Source organism: Linderina pennispora (genome assembly GCF_002104995.1).
Source record: "Linderina pennispora strain ATCC 12442 chromosome Unknown DL89scaffold_1, whole genome shotgun sequence".
NCBI classification, from domain to species: Eukaryota; Fungi; Kickxellomycota; class Kickxellomycetes; order Kickxellales; family Kickxellaceae; genus Linderina; species Linderina pennispora.
This window is the reverse complement of record NW_024468249.1, coordinates 2,796,352-2,822,421: the sequence shown is the minus strand read 5'-3', so window position 1 is coordinate 2,822,421 and position 26,070 is coordinate 2,796,352. Positions and strand designations below refer to the sequence as shown.

Here is a 26,070-nt window from a genome sequence, read left to right as displayed (position 1 = left end):
AGCGCAGTGAGGGTGCGAGCCAGCTGGTCGATACCTGGGAAATAATTACCAGGGACCACCACCGACGACTTGAGCGCTGGCAGCAGCAGCAACAGCGGCGATGACAAGGACAGCAGTGTAGGCGTTCATGGTTGGAGTAGTTGGTATTTGAGGCGCTGATTAGTATTAAAACTGTGTGGCTATTACTGAGATGAACAGCCTCCAGAGCGCCCACCCCCACGCCCCTTTTATATCGCTGCTCCGCAGCATTTCTCTGTCTTTACGGATGCCCTTGAAAGAGCCAGAATGCTGGACAGTCTTGAATTTGCACAATAGCATTGGTGTCGTCCAGGAAAGCAGGTATTTCGCACAATTCCTAGCTGTCAATTGCATTGCCCATTCTACAATGTAGAATCGTATCCATTCTATGCTACGCACTCTGCCACGGGTTCCAATTCATTATTCAGCTGTCGATTATTGTCGGAATAGATATCTGGTACGTTGGTAAATGGGAATACCTGTATTTCACAATCTGAAATTAGACTTGCTGTCCCCGCACAACCCAGAGATATCCATCTATTCCGACAATAAAAAAAAAGCCGATGCGTCAAAACAACCACGTACGCGAAGCCGGTCAAGGGTATGACATCCAATTTTGCATTGTACAAACAGTCTCCCCTCCCCCATTGAATTAGCCATCCAATTGGAAAACAGGGTGGCCAGCGTCACGGCATGGGCAGAGTATGTCTACAGACCCCACCGCCAACAGAACAAGCGTAGGCGCAGGGACAAGCTACCCAATTGTGCAATAGCATTGTATTGCCAGCACAACAAACTGGTGGTGTGGAGGCACTTTTTCTGAGCTGGTCAGCAATAGTTTCTCGGTCACATCTACTTTCAAGAGTTCGGCACCAGCCTAGCTGTGGATCTTTTGTGTGCGGCTCGCACCACTCGAATAATACCTTACTGACTGGGGTTTCGATAACTGCGCCCATGCTGATGGCTCCACAGCAAGAGTGGGTTTAGTTTTCTAGAATGCTCTCGGGCTGGTGTAAGGCAGGACAACCTGCTTTGTTTTATTTAGGCCGTTGGCAGACCTTGGCCATGTTGCCTATGGAGGAGTATAATGTCTCCAATAAGCGGTATAACAAGTCTGCAGCGGAATGTTTTGTGGGGATATGAGCGATGTGCGCGTCATGTGCGGTGCAACTCGGAAAAAGACACAACACCTCGCCAAGAGGCAACCAATAACCAAACCAGCTTGAAGGGCTGCCTACTTCTGTCGGCACGTCAGTCGGGGCAAGAAGCTGCTTATCTGTGCTATACGTCGAATTATCTTGCTCGGCGCAAATCGACAACATTGCCACGATATGTCAGAATTGTGCGTTGGATGAGTAACGGTGCGACAAAAATGTCTAATGGCACCCTTCCCCATGCTTCCCACCACTGGACTGAAATTTGCTGCACCGATCCATCGAAAAAAGTTTTTTTGAGAATCGGTACAACCTCAAGTCAAGGCGACAGTACTTTCGCTTTGTTTACGTTTTTCATGCGGGCCTCAATAGTACATCACCCCCATGCCCCCGATAGCATATTCCAACCGCCGGAACTCAGACTGAAAAGGAACAGGCCCATGGAGCGAAACACCAGGAGAGAAGAATAGATCGGGATGGTTGGGATAGTATGAGCCAAGTGTGCGTGGCATGCAATGGATCGGGGGAGACCCTGGCAGGGAGCTGAATATGGCGATGCTAAAGCTGAGCTGGTACAAAACAAAAATCACAACAAACCTGGTGGGAGCCGAGCGCCAGGAAGGGCGGGATGTTTGTCTGTGGTACACTGGGCCCAGTGGTCCAAAACAGCGAAAATTATACCCTCTCACCCCCACCGCTGTAGGCGTCAGCTCAAGTTATACTCCGCCGCTGCAACCACGCTATCGCCGCAAAAGGGGGCGGGCGCGAAAATTAGAGTGTGACAAGCTTCAATGTTTACGTTTGAAGACACGAAATAGTGATTGAGGAGCCCATTGCGCAGACAGGTTCCGGGACCTAAAAATGGCGGGCCTTTCGCCGGAGCTGGTTTTACCTGCATGGGAAAAGATCTGGCAGTATCGGTATAAAGATCACTACTCCTGCACCCTATATTCCACAACTATTGTCTTGTCCAAACACCAGCTTCCCTCTTCTCCTCTGGCTGCCATCGCCCCTGCCCTTGACTTTTTTCTAACCTACCTGCTGTTCGCACCCAGACAGTCAACTCCTGCCTATCACTTTTCTCCTGACCCCTTTCCTTGTCACATAGTCTATTTTCTTCTCAATCCAGTATCTCTGTACCCCTTGTTACATAGCAACCAATCTGTACATTTATCTATTCCAGCCTTTTCCTTTGTCCTAAAGAACGTATTTTCGTGGAATCTGCTTCTCTCCGTTTGCCTCACACATACAGCCATGGATGATACCCGAGATTTGACAAAGCGCTTCAAATCCATTGCTCCGCTCTCTGTTGGAACCCGGACAGCTAAGCGGCGCGTGGTGTCGGCCAGTGACCTGGCACCGACGGCCAAGCGGGCGCAATTCATAAAGAACAAAGACCTGTACCAAGGCCATTCACAGGACGTAATCTTAGCCAAATCGCTCATCGATCCCGAGCAGAAATGCTCCATAACGACGATCAAGGCATACGTGACGCACGTGTGCGCGTGGTTCCGGTACTGCCGCACACTGCCCGAACCCAACTACAAGCTGGTAAATGAGGAGAAGCTCTCTGGTTTCCTCAAGTGGGCAACACAGACTCCGAGGCTACCCTCAAAGCGCAACCCACGGCGTAGCACCGACCAGACACAGGAACGCCAGCGCCGGTGGCTCCATGTCATATCAGTCGGCGCGCCGCTACGTCGAGGGCGGGATCCTTGCACTCTGGCGGCGGTTCCGCAAGCCCGACGAGGAGAACCCGCTGCATGCCCTCAGCTATCCTGAGCACCAAGTACGCGATCCGTGAGGCATCGCAGCAGTCCAAGGTCCCGCGGTCCCAGCAGGAACGGCAGCATGTGGCATTTGCCGTCACTAGCGAGCAGGAGATGTCGATTGTGCAGCGGTATTTTGCCATGGACCCGCACGTCGGCGTGCAGGCATGGGCCCACTATGTACTGGGTGCCTCGACATGGATCCCTGGCAACCACCGCCTGCACCTACGGCTCAGCAGCCTGACGGTCAACAACCGGCCACACGAACAGCTCGACTCGATCCCGCTACTCGAATTCAAAGGCGTCGCCCGAGTCAGCCCAGCACGTTGGACGGTTTGCTGAAATCGGTGTTGCGCGCCACACCAATCCGCTTCTGTGCCCATGGTATGCCATTTCTTTGCTGATTTTCATGCAGTGGCATGCGCAGCCGACAGCGTCGGCTAACGCCTCACTCGCCGATCTTGGCACGTGGCTGGGGCAGGCCCTGTTCCAGTCTTACGACCAGGCCAACGGTCCTGTTCCAGTCCGACGAGGACCGCGTGCAGGCGATCGCGCACTCCATCTCACACGCCAACATGTCCGCCTTACCAGGCGTCTAACATCAACTACACTCCCGACATGCATGTGGTGCGTGCGCGAGACAAGATCATGGGTGAGCCGCTGGGCATGTCAGCCACGCAGGTCGTGAGGCTTGCCAAATGGCGCATCCACCATCGCCGCGAGGGCGTTTCGCGCTCTCAAGCCTTCCTTGACCTGGCGCTGGTGATCTCCGGCCAGTCACCGCCCCAGGAAAACAACCCTGACACATACAAGCCCCTGGCACGCACCAAGGTCCCGGTGCCCGATCAGCTGGTCTATGGTGTATTCCCATGGCTGCAAAAGTTTTCATCGAACCTTGAGACTCGCACCCGCGCCATGACCATGCCGGACCGCCCTAGCCCTGCTGGAGTCCGCCAATCGGCCAAGGGGGCTGGTAAGACTGAGAAGCTTGCTAGCCTTCAAGTGATGCGCGAGTTTGCCCGTGTGCTGATCCAGGACACTGCCGCATTGCTGATTGACCCACAGTGGTCCGAGCTCATTCAGACGCACCCACTATTCAGTGCGCCTGTGTTCCACTCGCCGGTGTTTGTCCAGTTCTGTAACTATGCCTCACACCTTGATCACTCCATTGCAGTCCTCGTCCACCCCTGTCCCACATCCATTGCAGCCGGTTCCCAACCAGCAGCAGCCAGTGCAAGAAAGCACACTGGAGGCATTCCCTTCGATGCCCACCGACATGCAGGTTCTGTCTGCTGAGCCGCTCCTGGACCTGCTGCCGCCCACGCTGCCCCAACCGACCACGTACCAGCCGCGGGTCTCGGCGGCCTACGATGCCCTCGCTGCCCGATTTGGCCACCACGCCACGCCCTGACATCATACCAATGGGTGGTATGTTCTCCGGCTACTGCACACCCCAGGAATCCTCCAGCATCACACCAACGACGTCTCTGCCGTTCTTCGCCACCAGCGCCAGTCAGAACAATATGCAGAACGCCAGCTGTCCGGGGTTCTACGCACCATCAATTGATCAGCTGCTGCTGTCGGATCCTAGCTCCGCAAAGACCCTGAACCAGGATATCCTGAATCTGGTCGGATACTTTGCCAACCCTGATGACAATTCTTCGTGTGGCCTGGCACAGCCGCAGGATGCACCATCGATGAACAAGTCAGTGTCCATGTATGCGCTGCACACGCCGTCAGGGCCTATCAGTCCTGTGCCGTCTGCTCAGCAGCAGCACCAGCAGCAACAACAAAGCTACTTGGCCAATATTCAATCAGCTTTGACAGGCCTAGTTGGAATGTCGACACAGCCATCCCCGATCTACAACTTGGGCCAGCAGCAGCAGCAACAGCCGCAGGGGTTTATGATGCCCATGCTCAGCCGGTCCCAGACCATGCAGCAAGACGTCTCACACACCCAGTCGCAGCAGTATTTGTAATATTTTGATTTAATTAAACTGCTTTTCAACTGTCGTACTAGCAAGCCTGCAAGACACGGCTTTGTTATCCGCAGCATCCGCCAGACGCACACCCGCCGCGAGCATTCCGGCCAGGTCCACCAAACTGCGAGCCCAGGCTGCTCATATCGCGCACAGTCGCACCTGTCCACTGCTCACTGCTGCTGGCCGGCCGCCGTGGCTGGATACCAAATGGCCCGCGCAATAGCCTTTCTTCATCGTGTTGTTGCTCCTCTGTGGAGTCGTGATTGTTGCTGCTGCTACTGCCGTATGCGTGCCGCTGTTGGTATATCTGCCGCCGCCGCTGGTCCTCAGTAGTAAGACGCCTTTGTTGGCCTCTTGAATGTACGGCATCCAGTATTGCCGAAGCAAGGTAGTAGAGCACAACACAACCTACTAACACTGGAAACGCGTGCTCCTGGACAGTTGTAAGAAGCGAGGACCTCATTGCTGAATTCGAAAAACACTTGCACAGATAGGAGGAAAAAAATAGAGAAAAAAATAAGAAAGACGAGAAAAAAAAGGACATGTCAAGAAGACAAGGAAATCTGCTCAGTCTCCATTCTGCGCAGTGCCGGCTGGCAGAAAGCTTCTAAATGATAAATTAATTTTGAAGGGGTTTTAAGTTAGAATGATTGCAAGACTCTCAAAGCCGGAGCAGCTACCTGCCACGAGCGACATCTGCAAACGTGGGCTTCCTGGCCTCATCTGGCTTGTGTTGCTGCTGCTGCTGCTGCTGCTGCTGCTTCATAGTTGAAGCCTGCAGATGGCGCTTCAGGTCAGCATTCTGGACCTGGCCTGACAGACAACGCCTAGCCACAGCCCTGGCAGCCAGGCCACTGACAGACTGAAGTCTCGCGACTCCTCTCCTCAGGAGTCAGGACACGCGAGGCTGCCGACCTCTGCTGCATATGAGTCCTACTGTTGCGGAATAGACCCAGCGATGACGCACTTCGGTTGGCCGGTTGCCCGTTCCCTAGGCCTAGTGACGCCCTGCCCTCATAGCTGGCAGGACGTCGAGCGATAAATGGATGGCACGGTAGGGCTGACAGGCGACATCTGCTGTACGACTGGTTCTGCAGCGTAGCCGCAGTAAGTTGGTGGAGAAATCGGCTCGACCGTAGGCACCAGGCCTGGCGGCACTGCCGGCGGCGAGTCCACGCGCCACTCGGGGTCACCAATTTGGATGCTGCATGATACAGGTGTGTATACTGAGTAGTTACCAGCTGCATGTCCGGGGAACTCCCGCGTGCCAGAGTGGTCATCAGGCGGCGTACACTGCCCGCTGTTCCACTGCGCCATGCCTCCATGCACCGCCTTGCTGCTGATGCCATGTGCTGCTAACGCCAGCGGCGCCCGCGCTGCCTCGTCTCGAGTTGTGGGCCACAAGCTACTCAGAATATCGTCGATGTCGTCGCTTTCGGATGACGCTGATGCCGAGTCCAGCCGCTGGTACTCGTAATAGTGCTGGTGCTGCTGAAACTGCTGGTGCACGGCTGTGTACATGATATATGGGAGATGCAGAGGATGGGTAATGAATCGGGCAATTGTACGGGAGAGGAAGGGAGAGAGGTTGGGAGCCAGCTCCACACAAAATAAATACGAATAGGGTAGCGAAAAATAGGAGACCGAGGGGGGAAGCGGTAGTTGAGGATCTGAGCAGGTCGTATTTATATGCACAAAACGCAGAATCCCATGTGGAGAGGAGGGAGAGCGAAACGAAGCAGACCTTGTATTTTTAGCAAGCCCGCAGAATGAAGGAATAAATGAAGGCCAGTAGCAGCAAGGCGAGCCACAGGCAAAATGTTCAAAAGGGAAATGGAAAAACTTTTTATAAGCCGTGCTTGCAAAGAAAATTATCCCAGCACGCGCTGCCGCCACATGTATATGCACGCAAGACTATAAAAAGAGCGAATAATAGAAATGCTCTGAAGGGAGGCGGAAGGGAAGGAAAGGAGAGGTAGACTGTAAACAAGAACTGAGCTATTTTATTTGGGGGAGACCGAGTGGAAAGAGAAGGAAAAAATTTCAACGTTTTCTGTGCCACGGGTGAGAGAGAAAAACACAAGGACCATGGATGGAATCCAGAAAGAGGGCTGTGCTACCCAGGCGGACCTGTCGCTTTTTGTAGTGCTAGGCAGCCGGACAGAAGAGAACCGCCAACCTTGGCCTGCTGTTCCTCGCGACAAGGTCGAAATGTAAGGAAATCGATGCGCACAACGGCGACTAGGGGGTGGGGAGCGCGGGGATGGACAGTTTCATGCCCATTGTCCTCACCTGGGTCAGCATGTTGTGCTGTTTTCTACGCACACCGCATGTTTTTCCTCGCAACCTGGGCCACACGGCGGTTCCTTCAGTCGATGAACAGCAGTAGTCAGCGAGCAGCAGACAGTTCTATCTTTTCCCGGTCCATCCTTTGTGATGCTCGGCAGTAGTAGCCGTGGTGGGCCCAAGACTCCTGCCGCCGCGGTCTGGATCCTGGATGCGCAGGTCACAGAAGAGGTGAGCAAAAAGGAAAAAAGCTCCGATCAAGCCAGAGTCGATGGAGCAACTAGCAGGTACCCTTTTTCTTACTCCCGATGGCCGCTCACCCTGCTGCTCCCCTTCCAATGGACGATCACCAGCATATTGACCAGCACAACCACCATTCATTAACTGGCGTCGGAGTTGGCTAGAATTTGGCACACATGTGGGTTCCAGAAACCTGGTGGTAGATATCGCAAGAGTTTTTCAAAAACACATTCTGGAAGGCTGGGATATTTTTCTACAGACCCTTGTCGTACGATCCCTTGGCGTACAGTACGTTGAGCTGGTTAAGCTGCGTTTGGAGCGCATCGACCCACACCTTCAGCTCACCGTATACCTGGTCGTTGTCGCCGCCCAGCTTGACATAAAAGTCCTTGCGGTACGGGCACGCCTTCATAGCCAGGCTGAACACGCCCTTGACCACAAAGTTGTGGAACTGCTTCAGCGTCGCCTGGTACGCATCCGTGAACGACTTGGACAGCTCCTCCGACGTGTTCGACAGGTTCTTGCTCAGACCTAGAGCGGTGAACTCGAGTCCCCTATATAACTCTGAATTAGTTTTCTGTTCGTCGCTAATGCGTGACCCAGTGCCAGCAATATCGATTTCAATACAACGCCCCCTCCGCGCACACACTGCTAGTCGGACTCTGCCGGGATATCCTTACCTCTTCAACCACAACAGACCCTGCGTGGCAGTGCGATCCTTGGTACCCGCCTCATCAAGGACGATCTTTTCGAGTGTATTGTACTTGACAGGGTCGCTGTTAAGCTTGGCCTGGACCTTGGCAATATTGCCGCTAATGTCCGACTTGACTGGTGCAAACGCAGTCGAGCCCAACTCATCTAGATTTGGAATTTCGTCAACAGCGCTGCAACTTAGCTGCTATACTGAAAGAAAAAAGAAGCTCTACAGAGTAGCCTCATGGCTCCTACTGACGGCCATATTCTTTCTTACCGAAAAGCATGACGACACCCGCTGGCCGCGTCCAGGAACTCCTTGGTGTTGATACCATCATCAGTAATCGGTGACGTTGTTGAAACGGAGTGGAACACGCTCGACGAAAGTAGCCATCTTTGTAGAATCTAGGTTACTTTGAATTTGAAAGCAGTTGGTAATTAAAGGTGCAAAAAGAAAGAGTAGATGGTAGGAAAGAAACTGAGCTCTCACCTAAACCGCAACATCCGAAAACTATGTTTTGGATACGAATGTGAAGCTGATGATTATCCAGCAGATCTGCTGTTGACGTAGTCCGCTCCACTTGCTTCTACTTGGCAAGTCGGTGCTTGTCTGCATGCGCATCAGTGCGCATGGTCCTAGGACCACACAGCAACGGACACATCCACTTACGGCCGACAGAGCCTACAAGACACTCGGCACAGGGCCTATTTCCATGGCTATGTCCAGAATGTGACACGCGGTAGTGGATGGATCACCACCCACAACAGACTGCTCCTTCGTTTTGCCACAATGAATTTTGCAACTGGTTAAAGCGGTTTCACACTCGACTGGAATTATTTCCAGTTACTTTTCATCTCAACCATGGTCGACCTACCCCACAGCGTGACATACACATTCCCTTTCATCGAGTCCACGGCTGGCAGACATCGCCAAGAACTCGCTATCGGTTGATCGCGAGATCAATGGTGACAAGTCCAGCCGGCAGATTACAACCGACGGCAGCAATCTAGTGGTGACATTCAGTGCCGAGACAGCGCGGATTCTGCGTGTCAGCGTCAATGGATTCATGGACTCGCTAATCCTGGTGACCCGCACCATAGAAGCTTTTTCGTAAGCCGGTTCCTGTAAAAAAAAAAAAGAATATATTGTCTTCAGAAGCCAGCTGATGGCAATACAGCCATGAAGGGGTTTGCTGGGAGTAGAGCGCATATACATTTAAGAGCATGCCAGGCCTGACACTCACAACATGAAGTCAAAGCAGCAATAAAGTAATGCACAGCAGCTTTGCTAGGAATGATCCAGTCACTGGGGACGATATCGCAAGTTCAGATGGTTAGCTTGGGCAAGTACAGTTTGCATCCTACTGGGCCCAAAGCAAACAGGCGACAGAAGGGGTGATCGGTATGCATGCTTATCAACATATTGCGCTATTAGTAATTATCATGACTATAGCCTGAAATGAGCCAATTTCCAGAACTTGTTATTTCATTGGTTCGATGGGGCCTTGGCGCAATGGTAGCGCGTTCGCCTCCAGAGCGAAAGGTTGTTGGTTCGACTCCTGCAGGCCCCATTGTTTTTTGTTGGCCCGGGTCGCCCCTTCTTTGTCTTTTTAGGACCAACGTGGCCACCACATTTGCACATTGGGTACCGACTGGTTTTTTTTTTCTTTTTCTAAACCCCATTTGCGAAGATCAATGCATGTCGGGAACATCAGCTAAAAATACATGTTCCTGACAGCCTGCTTACAAAAGACAGCCTGTGGTCCTGCAGGCCCATGATCTAAAAATAAGACAGACAGCGTAGTCGTAGAATTGTGTAGCTTGGTTAGTAGCAGTAGCGTGTTGATGCAACGTTTTGACAAACAAACCTGTCTGGTGTGCCGCCATGCATGGTCTGAAAATAGCTTTCTCTCACGTATCATCAGAAGCTGCATGATGCCGAGTTGCACTCTTTCTTTTGTGCCAAAGACACATCGGGCTGCTTGCCCAGGTTTCTTGCAGAAACAGGGCAACGCAGTTGCATATCTTAAAGCAAACAAACCTGCTGGAGCCTAGCGCAATACCGACGCGCTGCTAAAAATAGATAGATAGATTCGGTGCGTGCTGGTGGAGATGGGTATATAATCCACTGTAGATACCTCCATCGAAAAGGCTCCAGACCACAACAAAAAACATACACCTACACCCGAAAATGAAGCTCTCCACCATTGCCACGCTCAGCGTTTCCGCTCTCCTCTCATCGTCTCAGCTAGTCTCCGGCTATGCCATCAACGGAGACAGCGTCAACTGCCGCTCCGGTCCTGGCACCAGCAACAGCGTTGTCCGCACATACAGCCGTGGTGACGACGTCACTCTCTCCTGCCAAACCGAAGGCGAGACAATCAGGGGCGACTCCCTGTGGGGCAAGACCCAGGACGGCTGCTATGTTGCCGACTATTATGTCCAGACCGGAACCAGTAACTATGTTGTTGGCAAGTGCGATGCGTCCAGTGGTGACCCTGGAACCCCTGGTCCCTCTGGCAACACCAACCCTGGGTCGGCAGGTCCAATGGGTGATGACTACCCGTACAACGGCAACTGTGATATTGTCGACAAGTGGCGGTACTACTCATGCCAGTGTGTCAGTTTTGTTGCCTGGCGCATTAACTCGCGTCTGGGCATCGATTTCCACAACCGCTACAAGGGCAATGCATGGGGCAATGCCAACCAGTGGGATGACGCAGCACGCGCCTCGGGTGTCACAGGTTAATGACACGCCAGCTCCAGGAGCAGTGGGCCAGACTGACCGCGGCAGCACATACGGCCACGTCGTGTGGGTCTCCAGCGTCTCGGGAGATATGGTCACCATTGAAGAATACAACTACAAGCGCCACAAGTACGGCACACGCACTGTCCACAAGAGTGCATTCAACTATATCCATCTCAAAAACTAAAGCAGCTGTTCCATAGCACACCAGTAATACATCTTCAGCAAACATTTGCTTCTAGCGTATATATCTCCAATGGCCAGCGCATGTCGTATGGTAGCCTGTACTTTTACAAGGCCCATGTCCCTAGACCCTCTATGTTCAGCAAGACGATGATTAGACCGATATTTTTTTCATTTCATCTATTGTTTTACACATGAGATGGCACACAATAAAAAGCATGTGTTGAATTAGTTAAGCCGAGAGGCGGGCAACGACCTTGGCAAACTCCTCGCCCTGTGTCACAGCCACAGACAGTTCCTTCTCGTTAGGTTGACGGGAGCCATCGCCACCAGCAACAGTTCCAGTGCCCCAGGGCGACCCGCCAACAACCTCCGAGTTGTCAAACAGATTCTGGTTACGGAATCCAGTAGGCACGTAGATCATGCCATGGTGTGCCAGATTGGGCAGGAAGGAGAATGCGGTTGTCTCCTGCCCACCATGCTGTGAGCCTGTAGAGAAGAAAATGCCAGCAGGCTTGCCGTACAGGGCCCCCTTGGCCCACAGGCTGCCAGTGGCATCAAACAGTGCCTTAACCTGAGCGGGTGCTGCACCAAAGCGGGTTGGGAAGCCAAACAGGAAACCGTCAGCTTCAGTCAGCTTGTCAACAGTGATGACAGGGATATTTGGCTTGGGCGCTGCATGCATTTTGCCAAGGACTTCATCTGGGAGTGTCTCTGGGAACTGGTAATGCTCGATATCAACCAGACCAGTCTTCTCGAGTCCCTCTTTAATTGACTGTGAAACAGTATGGATATGGCCGTAGGTCGAGTAGGAGATGATGAAAACCTTGGGGAGAGCCATTTTTGTTGTGGTAAGTGATTGTGTATAAAAAAGCTGCAGAAAAGAAGGGGAGAGCAGGTTGATATAGTGATACTGCACGAGTTGTTTATAGGGGTAAGTTGATGTCGAAAGCCAGACAGCGGGAACAGATGCTGGGCTTATATACTAGGTGCAGCTACAAATTGAATACTAATAGTAGATGCTGTCTGACTAACAGCTAGTAACTTGTTATAATCGCAGAAGGCAATTTGTCATGATTGGCCAGCTGATAATTTGCCATTAGCAAGCAGTGCTGTGGTATTAAAAATCAGGCAGCAGGTGGGTTTAGTCATTGTGCTCCCGGCACTGTTCCCTAAAGCAGTAGTGTTTCCTGTGAGGAGCGGGTCAGCTTCTAAAATAATTCATATGGCACCAAGCATGCCTTGGTCAGCTAATTGAGTATTGGAGGTATTGGTAAGGTGCTTTCCTAGCTCGCTGGCTCAGTAGAGTGGGCTCTTAAAAGGTTGACCTAGTGATTCTTGGTAGAGCTCATATGGATGCTGCTGCATAATGGTACCAGTAGTTGAGAGTGAATGGGGTATCAGAAAATTAGATTACTTCTCATCTTTTTCTTTTTCTCATTCTTTCTTTTTTATTCTCGAATTGGTCCAGTCACTGGTCTGGTCACTCTCCTTTTTTTTCACTAACTCCCTAATATCTCGTTAAGACTAGCTTGGTTTGTCTTTTCTCAATATATTATCCTTTACTTGGGTGCTACAGCCCAACCTAGCTCAATATCTCATAACCTCAGACATGGAGTAGGTAAGTAGGGTAGGCCTACTAGTTCCAGACCAAGGCACCTATAGATATCTTCAAGAACACCTTGGGTAGGTAATCAAACCTATAGGTATGTAGTGCTTTTTGCTGACAAATAGGCATATATGTTTCTCTTCAACTAGTGTAAAGGGGTAAAAAGTTGATAATTTTTCAACTATGGCACTATATAAAGTGGCTATAAAATGGCCACTTCAAAAGGGTATCATAGAAACAATGGACTAGAAAGAAAGAAGAAAGAAGAAAGAAGATCTTAGTGGACAGGAGATTAATTGTTATGATACCTATAGAGAATTGTAGAAGCAGGTAATAGTAATTGACAATATCTTCTGATCTGGAATAAGGAATATATTGATCACATAATGTTGATAGGGAAACTGGTTTTCAACACCACAACCAGCATAGAGTAAACAAAATGGCAGTCAAGAAGAGTAAGGAAGCCAGCTTAGCAAATTCCTAAAGTACTATATTACTAGTGTTTGGTATGAAAACAATTGGTCTAGAAAGGAAGCTTAGTTAAGTCTGTTATCCAATATTAGCCCAGAATACTCAGTACTTCTTAAAGCCCATCAGAAACTCTTAGAGGGATCTGAAAACATGGGAAGTAGACTATGGATAAAAAAACATATCTACAAGTATATGATTAAGCAGTATAAACAGTAGTATAACAGAGCAGCAGTGATTATGCATAGCACACTATTGATCAGTAGGAGGTCAGCTGCAATGATACAGTGTGTGGGATACATTCTTATGGCATTCTCACCAACTCTGGTCTATAGTAGATTGTCTACATAGATGTTCTACTAGGAAGCACTAAACATTGTATAAAACAAAGATTGGTTGATATGCCAAAAACTCACTTTTCTATACTGAAACATGAATCAGGATTTCAATCAACATGTATAGATTTTCAATCAACATGTATAGATCTGGCCTATTATTGCTATTGTCGCTGATGGAATCAGATGCGCCGAGCTGGCATTTGTACAGATACCACATAGAGGGTATTTAGATGATCGCCAAAGTTAAATATTAGTAAGGAATAATTTGCAGCCAATAAGAAATATGCGACGCTTTGGCCGAGTGGTTAAGGCGATGCCCTGCTAAGGCATTGTAGTTTCTACGCGCAGGTTCGAATCCTGCAGGCGTCGATTTTTGCACCAGTTGCTTTTTGTTTTGTAAGACGGTTTCTGTGGCGAAGTTCACCTTTAGGCCAAATGCTGGGTGGTTGATGTGGCATTCTGTAGAGCTGTGGTGTGTTTTTATTTAATGGTGGAGAGGAGGCGCCCAGGCCCTTTCTTTCGCTATCCAACCCTTATCGCTTGTATTTTTGAAAAATTGGCACCACCGCAGGAAGAGACACAGGCAGGGGCATGGGGCACCCCGGGAAGGTGTCTGTATTTGCGCAGCGGCCAAGAGCACAAGCAAAAAAGAAACCGCACCAACTCGGCATAAAAGGGAGGGGCAAAAATGACTGCCTTCTGCCAGAATCGAACTGGCGACCTTCTGCTTACTAGGCAGACGCTCTGCCAACTGAGCCAAGAAGGCATTCCAACTTCTGATTTTCAGAAAATCGGCACGTATCCAATAGAATCATTCGCCAAGCTAGATTGATCGGCATTCATACTAGTAATTCCTCGCGGCCTATGCTTATACAGCTCTATTTGAGTATGACTACCAGTGGGCTATGTGTAATTCAGAACACATGGGGTGGTTGGTGTTCTAGTTCTGGCGAATCTATTTTTTTTGGCCAACCTATCTACAGTATCTCCCAAATCACTAGGACACTCTTTGCTATTACACTTATTCAATATTAATTACTAGTGTTGTGCTAATAAGGGGGTGTGGATAAGTTTGGATTTCAAAACTAAAGAAAAAGGGAAAGAGAAAGGAAAACTAGTAATGCCACACATTAGCCTTTTTGAAGATTCTGTTGCAGTGTGATGTCTGACCTCATCAGTGAAACCGAGGTGGAAAGCTGTGATTGTAGTGGTCACAAGTCTCTGCTGGATATCTCCATTGGTTCAGTGTGAGAGCTGCTCTCATTGTCGGTCGACTCGATAACTTCTATGGCATCATCATGGCAGTCATTGTCAACCATGCAACACTAGTACTTATATAAATGCTGAATAGTACATCCTATTATATATTACTTTGCTGAAACTATATATAATGCCTATCAAGTATAGCTATAGTGCTTAAATTTCCTATATTATATAACTAATACCTAATGAATATTATATCTACCTACTATAGTAGGGGCTCTTTATAATATAGTATGCTCTACTATGAACCTTGCTACTGCTGTTATAGCAATTGTTAGGAATGTGATAATAATTATTAGGAATATACTATAAATTGTAAGAGTGATTAGATTTCCTCTATTACTTTTGGCTATACTTATAAGCTAGAAGGGATGGACAATAATGCAGTTATAGTAGCAGTTCTATACTAGGGTATCACAGTAGGGATAAAGTATATAGACTCAGAAGATAACATTATTGATATAATAAAATTTGCAGATATATATAATTCCTTTAGTTTAATAAATATTCTAATATTATATTAGTATCATAGATAAAAACTGAAATCCTATTCTGAGTGCAGCATAAAAGGATATAATATAGCTTAGCAAGTTTTGAATAGGCATATTACTGTAGAGATTTAAAAAAGGCAGTTTGTTATCTATGTTTAGCTAAAGATATGTTTCCTTTCAATATAGGTATATAGATAAAACCAGACAAACCATAAAGGAAGTTGCTCCTATCATTTGGAAAAAGGGTGGTCAAAGGCTGAATCTGCAACTCTGGTGAATCTATAAAGGGTGTTTATTTTACAGAACTGACTGTATCAATACTACTAGTGAAAAATGGTGAATGCTAGGTCAGGCATATTGGCCAATTTTCTATCAGCACTAATACAGGTCGAGGGAGTTTCTGGATATCATACTAGCATTGTGTCTATAGAAACTAAACAAGGCTTCTTAACATATAGGCTGACACCCTTTTACCTACAAAGCAGATTTTCCTACTAGCAGAAACATAGCCTATATGTTTATCAAGAAGCATAGTTATCCTAAAGGAAGGCATAGCTAGTGAAGGACAGCACACCACAATAATAATCCAGCTAGGTCTAACCCAAAAGCCTATCCAGAAATACGCCAAAGGTGCTTTGCAAAATGGGATATACAGAAGAAGCCACCAGTTAGAATAAGCCAGGCGGGTAATCCCCCACATCCATGTGGACAGAGACGATGCCGGGAGACCGCTTTAATAGACCGCCAGACCGCGGTTATTGTTGCCAAAACCGGGTGCACTGGTGGGACACTGATGCGTGTGTCCTAGTGTGATCAGCAATCTCCTGCATGGCGCATGAATCCACCTGTATGAGGGGAGGGTGCACCAATGGGATGCCAAAAAACACGGTGATGGCGGCGCGCCCAATGGGCTAAGGGGGACTGTGAAGTGAGTGGGACCGCATGCGTCAAAGGGTGGCAGTGAGGGAAAGGGGCCGAATTATGATGAAAGAGGGAGAAAAAACAAAAGGGAGAGCCAGTGATCGGCATTGGCTTATCCCAACAGCGGCCAGAGGCAGGCGCATTTTTATTCTTTCTAATCCCCAGTCGTGCCAGGTTCTGGCGCCAAGCAGCGCAGAGTGGGGGTCTATTCTCCCACATCCGAAAATAACATGCATGTGGCAGGCGGAATAAATAGAAAGGAGCAAAAGAAGCAGATTGCCAGCGCTCAGATAGCGCAAGTGCATGTACAGCGCAAGTATATATGCGTAGGGCCGGCTGGCGACAGCCTTTTGGCCACCTTTTGTCTGTCAGACCGATTCCCCCATCAAAAAAGGCACCAGTGTCCTCTTTTCGCGATTTCCTCTTGTAAATTCATAGTGTGCTAAAAATCCAGAACGCAGTTTGGGAACACCAGCACATTTTCAGCTTATTATCACCACTTTCCCGAGTTGTTTGCACAGCTCGTACATAAAACGATTTCCTCTTGCATTTCAGGTCTGTTTTGGCCCTTCTAACCTCCCCTTCTCTTCTCCCCTTTTCACCCTCTTACCCCACCTTCCGCCCTTACACCTTTCCGCCCTTCCCTTTTCCCCTACACAATCTACTTTTTATTTTCCTCGTTTTTTTTTTTAATCACCCCACCCTTTTTTAGCCCTGGTCTTTGAGGTTCAGAACCGCTGCATTGTTACTGTTTTGAGCCCCCACACAAACGGACCGGATAAAAATCGACAAGCAGGAAACAAAGGTCTTACAAACGCAGAGTTTAGACCTAGCGTCCGCTGGCACTCCTGTTGGTTTAAGCAGAGCTTAGATGAACACGCGGAGAGTCTATGTAGCACTGGCTCTGCTAGCCGCCCTGGCGGTCCCGGCCAGTGCTGCCACACCAAACCACATGAATGGGCTTGTGGTCCGCCAGAATGGCGGCCCCCCTGGAGGACCTGTAGGTGTCATAAGTACAAAACTTTATTTCTGGGAACACCAACGTACAAAGTGCGGCTCCATTTTGACTCTTAAGGCAATAAGGGCAAATATTAATATTTTTGCAATTTTTGCACGCAACTTATTTATAGGACCAGAGCAGCGGCATCGTCCCAACGACAGGCGTAGTTGGTATCACAACTCTCGAGCTGAACGACGACAGCACGCGGAACTCGGCAGAGACGGCCCAGACCACTGATGGGACCGTGGCTGAGCCTACGCCCACTCGAAGCGACCCGGCTTCCAACAACGTCACCTCTGATGTGGCTCCAAGCTCCAACACCACACCGAGGGATACCGCAACTGCCACCGCTACTAAGGAGGAGGTTGAGAGTGACACCGCACCGACCAACACCAAAGAACCCACCACTGCTGATGATACAACACGCGCACCCACCTCCGCCGCTGACGACACCACAAGTGCATTGCCATCCAGAGACAGTAGCCGTGCCAACCCCACTACTGATGGCGATACGACCCCTGTTGCCCCGACCTCAGATGCAGGTACATCAGATGCCGGCACCGCCACCCGTGTCACCTCGTTCCAGACCAGGCCCACTGCGGAGCCCACCACCAGCAATGATACAACGCCTGTCGCCCCGACTTCACAGGCAGGTACTTCGGATGTTGACAGCACCACTCGTCCTTCGCCTACCCGGAACAGCCCCACCGTCGAGCCCACCACCAACAATGACACAACGCGTGTTGAGCCCACCACTGACAATGATACAACGCCTGTTGCTCCAACCTCGCAGGCCAACACATCAGAAGTCAATGTCACCACTCGCTCCTCGCCTACCCGGAACAGCCCCACTGCAGAGCCCACCACTGACAATGACACAACGCCTGTTGCTCCAACCTCACAGGCAGGTACTTCGGATGTTGACAACACCACTCGTCCCTCGCCTACCCGGAACAGCCCCACCGTCGAGCCCACCACCGACAATGACACAACGCCTGTTGCTTCAACCTCGCAGGCCAACACGTCAGAAGTCAATGTCACCACTCGTCCCTCGCCTACCCGGAACAGCCCCACCGTCGAGCCCACCACCGACAATGACACAACGCCTGTTGCTCCAACCTCGCAGGCCAACACGTCAGAAGTCAATGTCACCACTCGCTCCTCGCCTACCCGGAACAGCCCCACTGCAGAGCCCACCACCGACAATGATACAACGCCTGTCGCCCCAACCTCACAGGCAGATACTTCGGGTGTCGACAACACCACTCGTCCTTCGCCTACCCGGAACAGCCCCACTATTGAGCCCACTGCGAGCAGCGACTTCAGCCCGTTCCCAACTTCGATGACATTGTTCCCGACCTCTAAGACACTGTTGCCAACCTCCGTTGATCGTCCAACTGATGAGGACACCACACCTGTTGGCTCGTCATCGCGGGGTGGTAGCTCGGAAACCGAAAGACCCACCCGTTCGACACCATCAGGCCCTCTGACATTCACAAGCGAAGAGCCTACTGCAAGCAGCGAGTTTAGCCCGTTCCCAACTTCAGCGACATTGCTTCCAACCTCGGCAACCATGCCGCCGTCCTCATTGGCGACCACCATTGGTGCGACACCAACTCATAGCAGGCCCACCGTCGGACCCACTGCGAGCAGCGAGCCCACCCTGCCCCCATCATCGGTAGCCCCCTTCCCATCAAGCACTGATCAGTCTTCTGCTTTCCCATCTAGCCATACCGGCTCATCTAGCGCTTTCCAGACTGCGAGTGCCTCGACAGGTCCGACAGTTCCTACTGATGAGCCGTTGAGTACTAATTCAGTGACTAGCAGTAGAACAAATGTCCCGACATCTACTGGTTCTCAGAGCGAGCCCACTGCTCCTGGCACCTCGTCGCAGGCAACTGGACCAGCTACCGCTACAGAGACTGTGCCACCGTTCCTGGCAGCTCCTCGCAGGCGACTGGATCAGCTACTGCCTCTCAGAGCGAACCCACCGTTCCTGGCAGCTCATCGCAGGCGACTGGCTCGGTTACCGCTACAGAGACTGTACCCACCGCTCCTGGCAGCTCCTCGCAGGCGACTGGATCAGCTACTGCCTCTCAGAGCGAGCCCACCGTTCCTGGCAGCTCATCGCAGGTGACTGGACCAGCTACCGCTACAGAGACTGTGCCCACCGTTCCTGGCAGCTCCTCGCAGGCGACTGGATCAGCTACTGCCTCTCAGAGCGAACCCACCGTTCCTGGCAGCTCATCGCAGGCGACTGGCTCGGTTACCGCTACAGAGACTGTACCCACCGCTCCTGGCAGCTCCTCGCAGGCGACTGGATCAGCTACTGCCTCTCAGAGCGAGCCCACCGTTCCTGGCAGCTCATCGCAGGCGACTGGCTCGGTTACCGCTACAGAGACTGTACCCACCGCTCCTGGCAGCTCCTCGCAGGCGACTGGATCAGCTACCGCTACAGAGACTGTGCCCACCGTTCCTGGCAGCTCATCGCAGGCGACTGGCTCGGTTACCGCCACAGAGACTGTGCCTACCGCTCCTGGCAGCTCCTCGCAGGCGACTGGATCAGCTACCGCCTCTCAGAGCGAACCTACATTCCCAAGCAGTGCCACCCAGAGCAACGAATCGCAGGAGACTGGTGCTTCATCGGTAACTCGCCAGACGTCAATTGCAACTAGCAACGTTGATACTGGTGTAGCATCGAGCACCACTCCCTCAGCATCGCATCTCGCGAGCACTACGGTTGTGTCCCCTTCCACATCTGCCTCAACAACCGTGCAAATCACGGCGGCAGCTACGACCTCGACATCGATCAATGTCCCGACGTCGGCTGATCTCAGCAAGTTGACAGCCATTCCAACCACATCTTCATCCAAGATCACCGGTGTCCTGACGCTGACAGCGACTGGCACCCAGGGCCAAGCACCGTCGGCCACTCCGACGCCGCGTCTACCGATCATCACGAACCCGAGCCTGAAAGGTATGACGTGCTCACAGTGCATCAAGTTCACGTTGCGCATCAAAGGCATCTACGCCAACCTGATCGGCCCAGAAAACTACCTTGCCAATCAGTTCTTCTCGTTCCTGCCACCAGATGTGGCTAACGCTATGGGTATCAGCACGAGCCGCATCAACTCGCCCTACCTGCACCAGAACGCCGACGATATCTCCATTGCATCGACACCACTGCGCAAGCGGCAGACCATTGAGCCCAGCTACCCGCACTTCTACATGGATATGTTTGTGACCAAGTCCACGACGTCGGCGAACCCGAAGGCTGAGCTGCAGGCGCTGCTGACTAACCTTAAGACGCAGATCCGCGACGAATCAAGCAGCCTGTACCGGCAGAGCCAGTGGTCTCAGCTGATCGACTCGACATACTTCAAGGACTACAGCGATCCTGGACTCGATCAGCGGAGTGTCGCAGGCCGCCCCCAATGCACCGAACCAGGTCGACAGTCCGTTTGCCAGCACAGAAAAGTCGCGCTCGAACCTGAAGTGGATCGGAATCGGAATCGGAATCGCCGTGTTTGTGTATATCGTCATCATGGTCATCTGGATCCGTCGCCGACGCATGCGCCAGAAAGCAGGAGCTGCGTGCCAACTTTGTCAACATCTAGAAGCCCGTCTCGATTCATGCCCCTTTTATCAGCATAGTTATCTCTTTTTTATTCTACTCGTTCCTCCTTTCCCCTATCCGCTGTCCCCCTCAACAACTCGTAATTTCTCTCTTTCGTTTTTTGGTTTGTCTGAGTAAAGTCCCCAATATATTGTTGACGCTTCTCCGCTGACGCTAAAGTAGACAGAGCCTGGGACATGTGTCCAGCGATGAAACAGTAGTGTGCTGGTATTGTTTGCAAGAGGTTCCAGGCTTGTGCATCGGGGGATGTGCCTAATTTGTCCAACCAGACCATCAACGTCGATGAAAAAATATGCGGTCTGATCAGCGATGTGCCTATATTACACGAATTTCGCGTGTGGGTTGACAGCCTGTGAAATAGTGTTTCATGCACATACAGAAAGTAGAGGCTGCCTTGTTCATGCCTGCCAGCAAGGAGCAGCGACCCCGCGCCATCACCTGCTTCACAACCACACTCTGTTTGACTTGCACCTCGCTAAAGTGGGTTGGGAAAGGTTGCTTATCTGAGCAACAGCAGCGTGGTAAAAATAGTACACGGCGAGTGCGACAGCCAAGGAACCTGTCCCCAGAGATATTTAACCTGGAGGGCGTTGGTGGCCACCGTTGCATGCCCGAGAAGCAAAAACAGAATAATCGCGAACGGCATAATTCAGTGGTCTCATCCATTTTTCAGGTCGCTTGTTTTTCCATTCCACACGCTCTCGATTCCTCCTAATATCTGTCAGATTCCTCTGTATTTCCATCATTTCTTGCTGCTGCTCTTCAGTATCTTGTCCTGCACCTACATATCCACTTCAGCCTCCAAGATAGAATGTCTCTGATTCGCTTTTCTGACGAGATCGATGACAGTGGCGTTGAGATGATGCCAGCGACGACATCGCTGGACTACGGCCCCAGCAGCATAGGAATGCCGGGAGACCGGCGGCTCGGACACACGTGGGGGGCCAAGAGTGAGCCATTCAGTGTACGGGTTAGCAAAGGGGCTTCACAGGCTCCTGTTTTCGACAGCTACCTGAGCGATGAGAGTGACTGTCCGTTTTCAACTGACGATGAGACAAGCTAATGGCACAAAGCCGAGACGGCATAACGCGCAAAAATCTAGCAGCAGCAACATGGGCGTCGTGGGCGGGCGCAAGTACTTGAACCGGAGCCTGCTGGGCCAAGGAGACACGTATGATCTGGAGCAAAGGTATTTGTGTTTCCGTCAGCATGGACGTCGAAACCCAAGCCAAAGGCAGGCAGCGAAGGGATGGGGCTCGGAAATTGGTCGCTCCGCGGGACGCACATTCTCGTCTTCAACCACATCTACTGTCACATCGAATCGTAACTGCAGTAGGAGCCGGGCCACTACCCAAAAGCCAGAGAAGATTCGTCGCCATGAGTCTTGGATCGAGTCGTTACGCGGTCGCATGGGTCGTTCCAAGACACCCAGAGATTGCGAGGCAGATCCCGTCAGGAGCTCAGGATCTCTGCCTGACGATACTGGGTATTGGGGGGAGGATGACGAGGTCAACAGAGTGTGCACAGCGGAGGTCCACCAAAACACTCCGAAGCTGGCGGCAGGGACTGATAGACATCAGCTAAAACACCGCCAGTGTAAGAGCGAGTTGATAAACTTCAGTCGCAGTGATGTTACATTTGTCTCTGAGGCTGATGGTGCGGATACCATGGGATTTGACACCACCAGCACGGCCACCACCATGTCCGACAGCAGCAGTTCTTCCTGCCGCACCACTGCTGTCGAAGCCATGATGACCCATTTGCCGACCAGAACGACAACGAGGACGACGACTATCCGTACTACTAGAGTCGCCCTTCCAATCTCTCATTGTGCTTTACATTTGAACGATGCCTGTATGTAGCAAGATACACTTTTAGAAAAAAAAGGAGAGCGCAGCACTACTTGTTACTACTGGGCCGAGACAGGTGCTGGGCGATCAGCTGCGCCCGCTGTAGGGCATCGCTGAATGCCTTGTTGTTTGTGCCTGCCAGTGTCTGGGGAGGGTTCTGGCTGGCAGGCTGGAACTCGATCCGCTTGTTAATGCCTGTATTCCCCGATGCCCGGCGGACTGCAGACTCACGCGCCCTCCTCTCTTGCTCCTCAGCCAGCACACGGGCATCAAAGCCCTGCCGCAGTGTTTCCGGCTCAAACCCGGCGACCTGCAGGTTTGACCCTGTCTCCTGAATGTTCAGATGGTCGACCAGTCGATCGTAGATGTTCGGGTTGCGTAGTGTCTTGTTGCGTGCCAGCACCGCGTTGTAGTTGGCTCCCTGGTTCTTCAATGCGTGCCACTGATCGAATTTGGCCGCTAGTTCGGGTGCGCACGGCGTTGGGTTCGTCAGTGGTGCAAAGTCAGGAACCTTGTCGCTTCCCAACAGATTGTCCAGATCGCGCTGCACAGCTCTAAACCCTGAAAGTGCTTCGGCGTCTACGCCGCTGTACTCTGCAGAGGGCTCGCCGTCTGGCTCTGTGTCGCTGCCCTGAGGTGTGCCTTCAGCCGTATCCTCCTCTTCAATAGTTCCTTCCTTGGCCTTCTCCATAGGCCCCGTTGCTGTTGCTCATGCCTTCTTCGACTTCGTCGTTTTCGTCTGTGTCGTACTGTACAAGTTGGGTCGCCCGTACCCTCGTCCAGGGTGCCTTTCGAGTTCTCAAAGTCGCTGCTATCCTCGTTATCGCTGGCATATGCACCAAACGCAGTTGCCAGCACATTCTGCGGAGTGGCCATTCTAATGTACAAACAAAGGGTAAATGCGATATCAAAATTCGTTGGCAAAGAGGAAAGGCGGGTGAGGGAGGAAATTGGCCGTTTTTTTTTTGGATGCTGAAAGTGCATAAATTACGCGCGAATTTTTCATGCTATTTTCCGAAATTTTGATCGGTTGGAAGCCAATGCTATATTTCGAGACCATAGCAAATATAGCCCTCCTGGACAGGCATCGAAGCACAGAAATAAGTCCTGCAAAAAGCGTGGTTTATTTTTCGGGTGCCTACCAAGCAGCCTGAAAAGATTGAAATATTCATATGCTCGTTCGGCATGCCTTCGAAGAAGGCTGGTGGTTTTTGGACCCTGGTACCTTTACAAGCAAATGCTCTTTCACATTTCCTTTCTCTTTATCCATATCTGAACATTGTGCTCTCCTAACAAGCTCATATTATCGAAGCAAATGGTGCCCGACATAATAGAAGACTCAGGCGATATCAGTGTTGTCCCTGCCATGCATGAAATCCTGCGGCTGCAGGATCTGCTAAACACACCCACACCTCCGCTGGCCCATTCATCACAGCCCGCAAGACTCAGCACCCATGAATCAGCATCCTGGCCGATCATTCGGGCTACACTGTCAGCAGCCATGCCAAAATCCAGTTACATAGCACCATCGAGCTATTTACCCAAGTCCAGTACCTCGCGCCATCATCACCAGAAGCACCCGCAGCTTAATGCTGTACACCATTACGTGCTCGAAAACACATCACAGGTTGAGCAGACTCCTCTGCGACTGGGGCTCTCGACACCGGTATTAACCAGCGGTACAAAGAGCGTTGTCAGTCCGTCAAACACGCCAAGCCAGCCAACAGTCGGCCAACAGCAACAAAAGCAGGACAGCGCTATTGCATCAAGTGCCGTTAGCCGGGCACCACAGGTGCAAGATAGGCACACGGCCACGAGCGTGCGGGACCTGAGCGAAGAAGATATGATAGCGATGGGAACCCCGATCGCAACATTCTCTGATATCCCGGTACTGGCGGCCGATCCACAGGCAACAGAGCCTGTGATGGTGCTTCACATTGAGTCGTCGCCTACGACCATCGCTTCACCGATCCCTCCTGCAGCCACTACACGTGCTTTTGAGCCGCCAGCAACAAAGTTACCTGCCGGCAGACTCACTGGTGTATCTACCGTCGGCTATCAGGTACCCTTGACGTTCACGGTTGACTATCTACCGCCGCGTCTAGGGCATGCGACGCCGGTGACGTTGCCCGGGAGGATCACAACAAGGACGCCGTCAATATCCAAGATGAGGTCAACTGAAGCCGAGTCGCCTACCATCATGTCAGCGACAGATGTTGTGCCCAAGACTGCTACAACCAGCAACAGCCACGGGCCAGTTAACAGTGGTAGCAGTGAGACTACTGACCTGCCGCTCGGATTCATTGCATTAATCGTAATCGGTGTCCTACTCCTTACCGGTATTGCGCTGTATTTCTACTTCCGGCGTCGTGGTCGGCGTATGAGTGCGCGGACCCAGCAGGCAGCCATGGTCAACAGTACAGTGTCACACCCGATCCTATCGGATGACGACGACGACGACGACGACGAACTGACCTTTGAAGAGAAGCTACGTCGCATGCGTCCGGGTGGTGTATCCCGGTCGACTGCAGGCCAACCAATATCGAAGTCGTTTGATCGGCGGAGTGCTGGTCGAGTACAGCTGCCCACAGACTCGCTGTTCGATTCTGAGGATGTGAGCAAAGGCAGGAAAGCAGCAGCATTGGCTCCGCATAACCGGGTTGCGTCTATAACGTCGCAGCGACCAGGCCGCGCAGCACGCCAAGTGTCAGCGAATCAAGATATCGTCGCAGTGCCGCGTGCTACACGCCGGCAAAATACGACAATTTACACTGTGCACGGGCTGGCGACAGTAGGAACAGCAGTTCAAGGCTCATCATCCTCGGCCCATGCCGGGCCGCTGCTTGAAACACCAGGGTCAGCACAGGACTCGACAAGCGGTATACCCGGCCCGCGCGGGGGGATACGCAAGCCAAAGCATGGTCGCGGCAGAGCCGCTGCGCGACACAGTCCGATTCAACCCTCGCTTGCCACATCCAGCAAGGTCGACGATCTGTTCGAACGCCTCAAACAGCGTGTTGGCAATATAGTCAGCCCACGGTCTCAGCCCGCAGTGGTCGCACCTGTTGTAGAAAAGCCCGCCACCAAACCCACCCATCCATCACCTGCGAGTGTACCAGGCAGCAGCGAGAGCATCTCAGACAACTATCAGTTTTCCAAGCGCCACAAGCCACCACTAGGGCCGTTGCGTATTGTCGAGCCACACCTCCCTTCTCTTTCCGACGAGCTGGCCGTGCAGCGCAGTGATAGTGTGTATGTGCTGGGCGAGTTTGCCGACGGGTGGGTGTTGGCAATGAATGCGTCGCAGAATAATGAATGCGGAATGATTCCACGGCGCTGCCTGTTCTTTTCGACTGCTCACTTTATGACTCCGTCAGCCATCGAGGCAAGCCAGCCTAGGCAGCAGAGGTCACAGCAGGACC

The 26,070-nt window shown here is 51.5% G+C and overlaps 12 protein-coding genes and 3 non-coding genes across 15 annotated transcripts; 9 read left to right on the top strand and 6 right to left on the bottom strand.

Annotated features, from left to right (window-relative positions):
• The first annotated feature begins 806 nt into the window (after positions 1-806).
• Positions 807-1,824, top strand: DL89DRAFT_23579 (uncharacterized protein). The gene has a single exon (XM_040884964.1). It carries the CDS (start codon positions 1,106-1,108, stop codon positions 1,640-1,642), a length of 537 nt encoding a protein of 178 aa, XP_040748056.1. The 5' UTR covers positions 807-1,105; the 3' UTR covers positions 1,643-1,824.
• A 602-nt stretch (positions 1,825-2,426) lies between these two features.
• On the top strand, positions 2,427-4,920 carry DL89DRAFT_290313 (uncharacterized protein; the record flags this gene model as incomplete). Its single annotated transcript, XM_040890073.1, has 7 exons — positions 2,427-2,846; positions 2,878-2,961; positions 2,987-3,187; positions 3,243-3,464; positions 3,533-4,069; positions 4,116-4,295; positions 4,399-4,920. 7 exons carry the CDS (start codon positions 2,427-2,429, stop codon positions 4,918-4,920), a joined length of 2,166 nt encoding a protein of 721 aa, XP_040748055.1.
• A 64-nt stretch (positions 4,921-4,984) lies between these two features.
• DL89DRAFT_290312 (uncharacterized protein) lies at positions 4,985-6,444 on the bottom strand (the record flags this gene model as incomplete). The annotated part of the gene is made up of 4 exons (XM_040890072.1): positions 4,985-5,248; positions 5,618-5,731; positions 5,787-5,943; positions 5,996-6,444. The coding sequence occupies 4 exons, from the start codon at positions 6,442-6,444 to the stop codon at positions 4,985-4,987; spliced, it is 984 nt and encodes a 327-aa protein (XP_040748054.1).
• A 1,258-nt stretch (positions 6,445-7,702) lies between these two features.
• DL89DRAFT_219637 (glycolipid transfer protein) lies at positions 7,703-8,490 on the bottom strand (the record flags this gene model as incomplete). The annotated part of the gene is made up of 3 exons (XM_040884402.1): positions 7,703-8,003; positions 8,130-8,333; positions 8,438-8,490. Coding segments are annotated over 3 exons (558 nt in total), but the record flags the coding sequence as incomplete, so codon positions are not given.
• A 566-nt stretch (positions 8,491-9,056) lies between these two features.
• DL89DRAFT_219366 (transcription factor Pcc1) lies at positions 9,057-9,257 on the top strand (the record flags this gene model as incomplete). The annotated part of the gene is made up of 1 exon (XM_040884386.1): positions 9,057-9,257. A coding segment is annotated over one exon (201 nt), but the record flags the coding sequence as incomplete, so codon positions are not given.
• A 384-nt stretch (positions 9,258-9,641) lies between these two features.
• On the top strand, positions 9,642-9,713 carry DL89DRAFT_t12. The gene has a single exon. It is a non-coding gene; the product is annotated as a tRNA-Trp (tRNA).
• A 620-nt stretch (positions 9,714-10,333) lies between these two features.
• On the top strand, positions 10,334-11,170 carry DL89DRAFT_277278 (uncharacterized protein; the record flags this gene model as incomplete). Its single annotated transcript, XM_040889435.1, has 3 exons — positions 10,334-10,383; positions 10,423-10,877; positions 10,903-11,170. The coding sequence occupies 3 exons, from the start codon at positions 10,334-10,336 to the stop codon at positions 11,073-11,075; spliced, it is 678 nt and encodes a 225-aa protein (XP_040748051.1). The 3' UTR covers positions 11,076-11,170.
• Positions 11,171-11,303: 133 nt separating this feature from the next.
• Positions 11,304-11,998, bottom strand: DL89DRAFT_320268 (protoplast secreted protein 2 precursor; the record flags this gene model as incomplete). The annotated part of the gene is made up of 1 exon (XM_040891193.1): positions 11,304-11,998. The coding sequence occupies exon 1, from the start codon at positions 11,910-11,912 to the stop codon at positions 11,304-11,306; it is 609 nt and encodes a 202-aa protein (XP_040748050.1). The 5' UTR covers positions 11,913-11,998.
• A 1,775-nt stretch (positions 11,999-13,773) lies between these two features.
• DL89DRAFT_t13 lies at positions 13,774-13,855 on the top strand. The gene has a single exon. It is a non-coding gene; the product is annotated as a tRNA-Ser (tRNA).
• A 324-nt stretch (positions 13,856-14,179) lies between these two features.
• On the bottom strand, positions 14,180-14,252 carry DL89DRAFT_t6. The gene has a single exon. It is a non-coding gene; the product is annotated as a tRNA-Thr (tRNA).
• Positions 14,253-15,516: 1,264 nt separating this feature from the next.
• Positions 15,517-16,260, bottom strand: DL89DRAFT_264624 (uncharacterized protein). The gene has a single exon (XM_040886325.1). The coding sequence runs from the start codon at positions 15,938-15,940 to the stop codon at positions 15,674-15,676; it is 267 nt and encodes an 88-aa protein (XP_040748049.1). The 5' UTR covers positions 15,941-16,260; the 3' UTR covers positions 15,517-15,673.
• Positions 16,261-18,879: 2,619 nt separating this feature from the next.
• On the top strand, positions 18,880-19,988 carry DL89DRAFT_23468 (uncharacterized protein). Its single transcript, XM_040884949.1, has one exon. It carries the CDS (start codon positions 18,997-18,999, stop codon positions 19,834-19,836), a length of 840 nt encoding a protein of 279 aa, XP_040748048.1. The 5' UTR covers positions 18,880-18,996; the 3' UTR covers positions 19,837-19,988.
• Positions 19,989-21,681: 1,693 nt separating this feature from the next.
• DL89DRAFT_23459 (uncharacterized protein) lies at positions 21,682-22,679 on the top strand. Its single transcript, XM_040884947.1, has one exon. It carries the CDS (start codon positions 21,818-21,820, stop codon positions 22,658-22,660), a length of 843 nt encoding a protein of 280 aa, XP_040748047.1. The 5' UTR covers positions 21,682-21,817; the 3' UTR covers positions 22,661-22,679.
• On the bottom strand, positions 22,643-23,550 carry DL89DRAFT_264622 (uncharacterized protein). The gene is made up of 3 exons (XM_040886324.1): positions 23,422-23,550; positions 23,374-23,387; positions 22,643-23,333 (listed from the first exon to the last, which is right to left on the bottom strand). The coding sequence occupies exons 1-3, from the start codon at positions 23,522-23,524 to the stop codon at positions 22,698-22,700; spliced, it is 753 nt and encodes a 250-aa protein (XP_040748046.1). The 5' UTR covers positions 23,525-23,550; the 3' UTR covers positions 22,643-22,697.
• A 2,267-nt stretch (positions 23,551-25,817) lies between these two features.
• Positions 25,818-26,003, top strand: DL89DRAFT_208811 (uncharacterized protein; the record flags this gene model as incomplete). The annotated part of the gene is made up of 1 exon (XM_040884143.1): positions 25,818-26,003. A coding segment is annotated over one exon (186 nt), but the record flags the coding sequence as incomplete, so codon positions are not given.
• Positions 26,004-26,070: the final 67 nt, after the last annotated feature.

Excerpts from the sequence above, each read along its gene's own strand:
- DL89DRAFT_23459 (XM_040884947.1), top strand. The coding sequence starts at position 21,818 with ATGAGAGTGACTGTCCGTTTTCAACTGACGATGAGACAAGCTAATGGC.
- DL89DRAFT_23468 (XM_040884949.1), top strand. The coding sequence starts at position 18,997 with ATGTCCCGACATCTACTGGTTCTCAGAGCGAGCCCACTGCTCCTGGCA.
- DL89DRAFT_264622 (XM_040886324.1), bottom strand. The coding sequence starts at position 23,524 with ATGGCCACTCCGCAGAATGTGCTGGCAACTGCGTTTGGTGCATATGCC.
- DL89DRAFT_23579 (XM_040884964.1), top strand. The coding sequence starts at position 1,106 with ATGTCTCCAATAAGCGGTATAACAAGTCTGCAGCGGAATGTTTTGTGG.
- DL89DRAFT_264624 (XM_040886325.1), bottom strand. The coding sequence starts at position 15,940 with ATGTGGGGGATTACCCGCCTGGCTTATTCTAACTGGTGGCTTCTTCTG.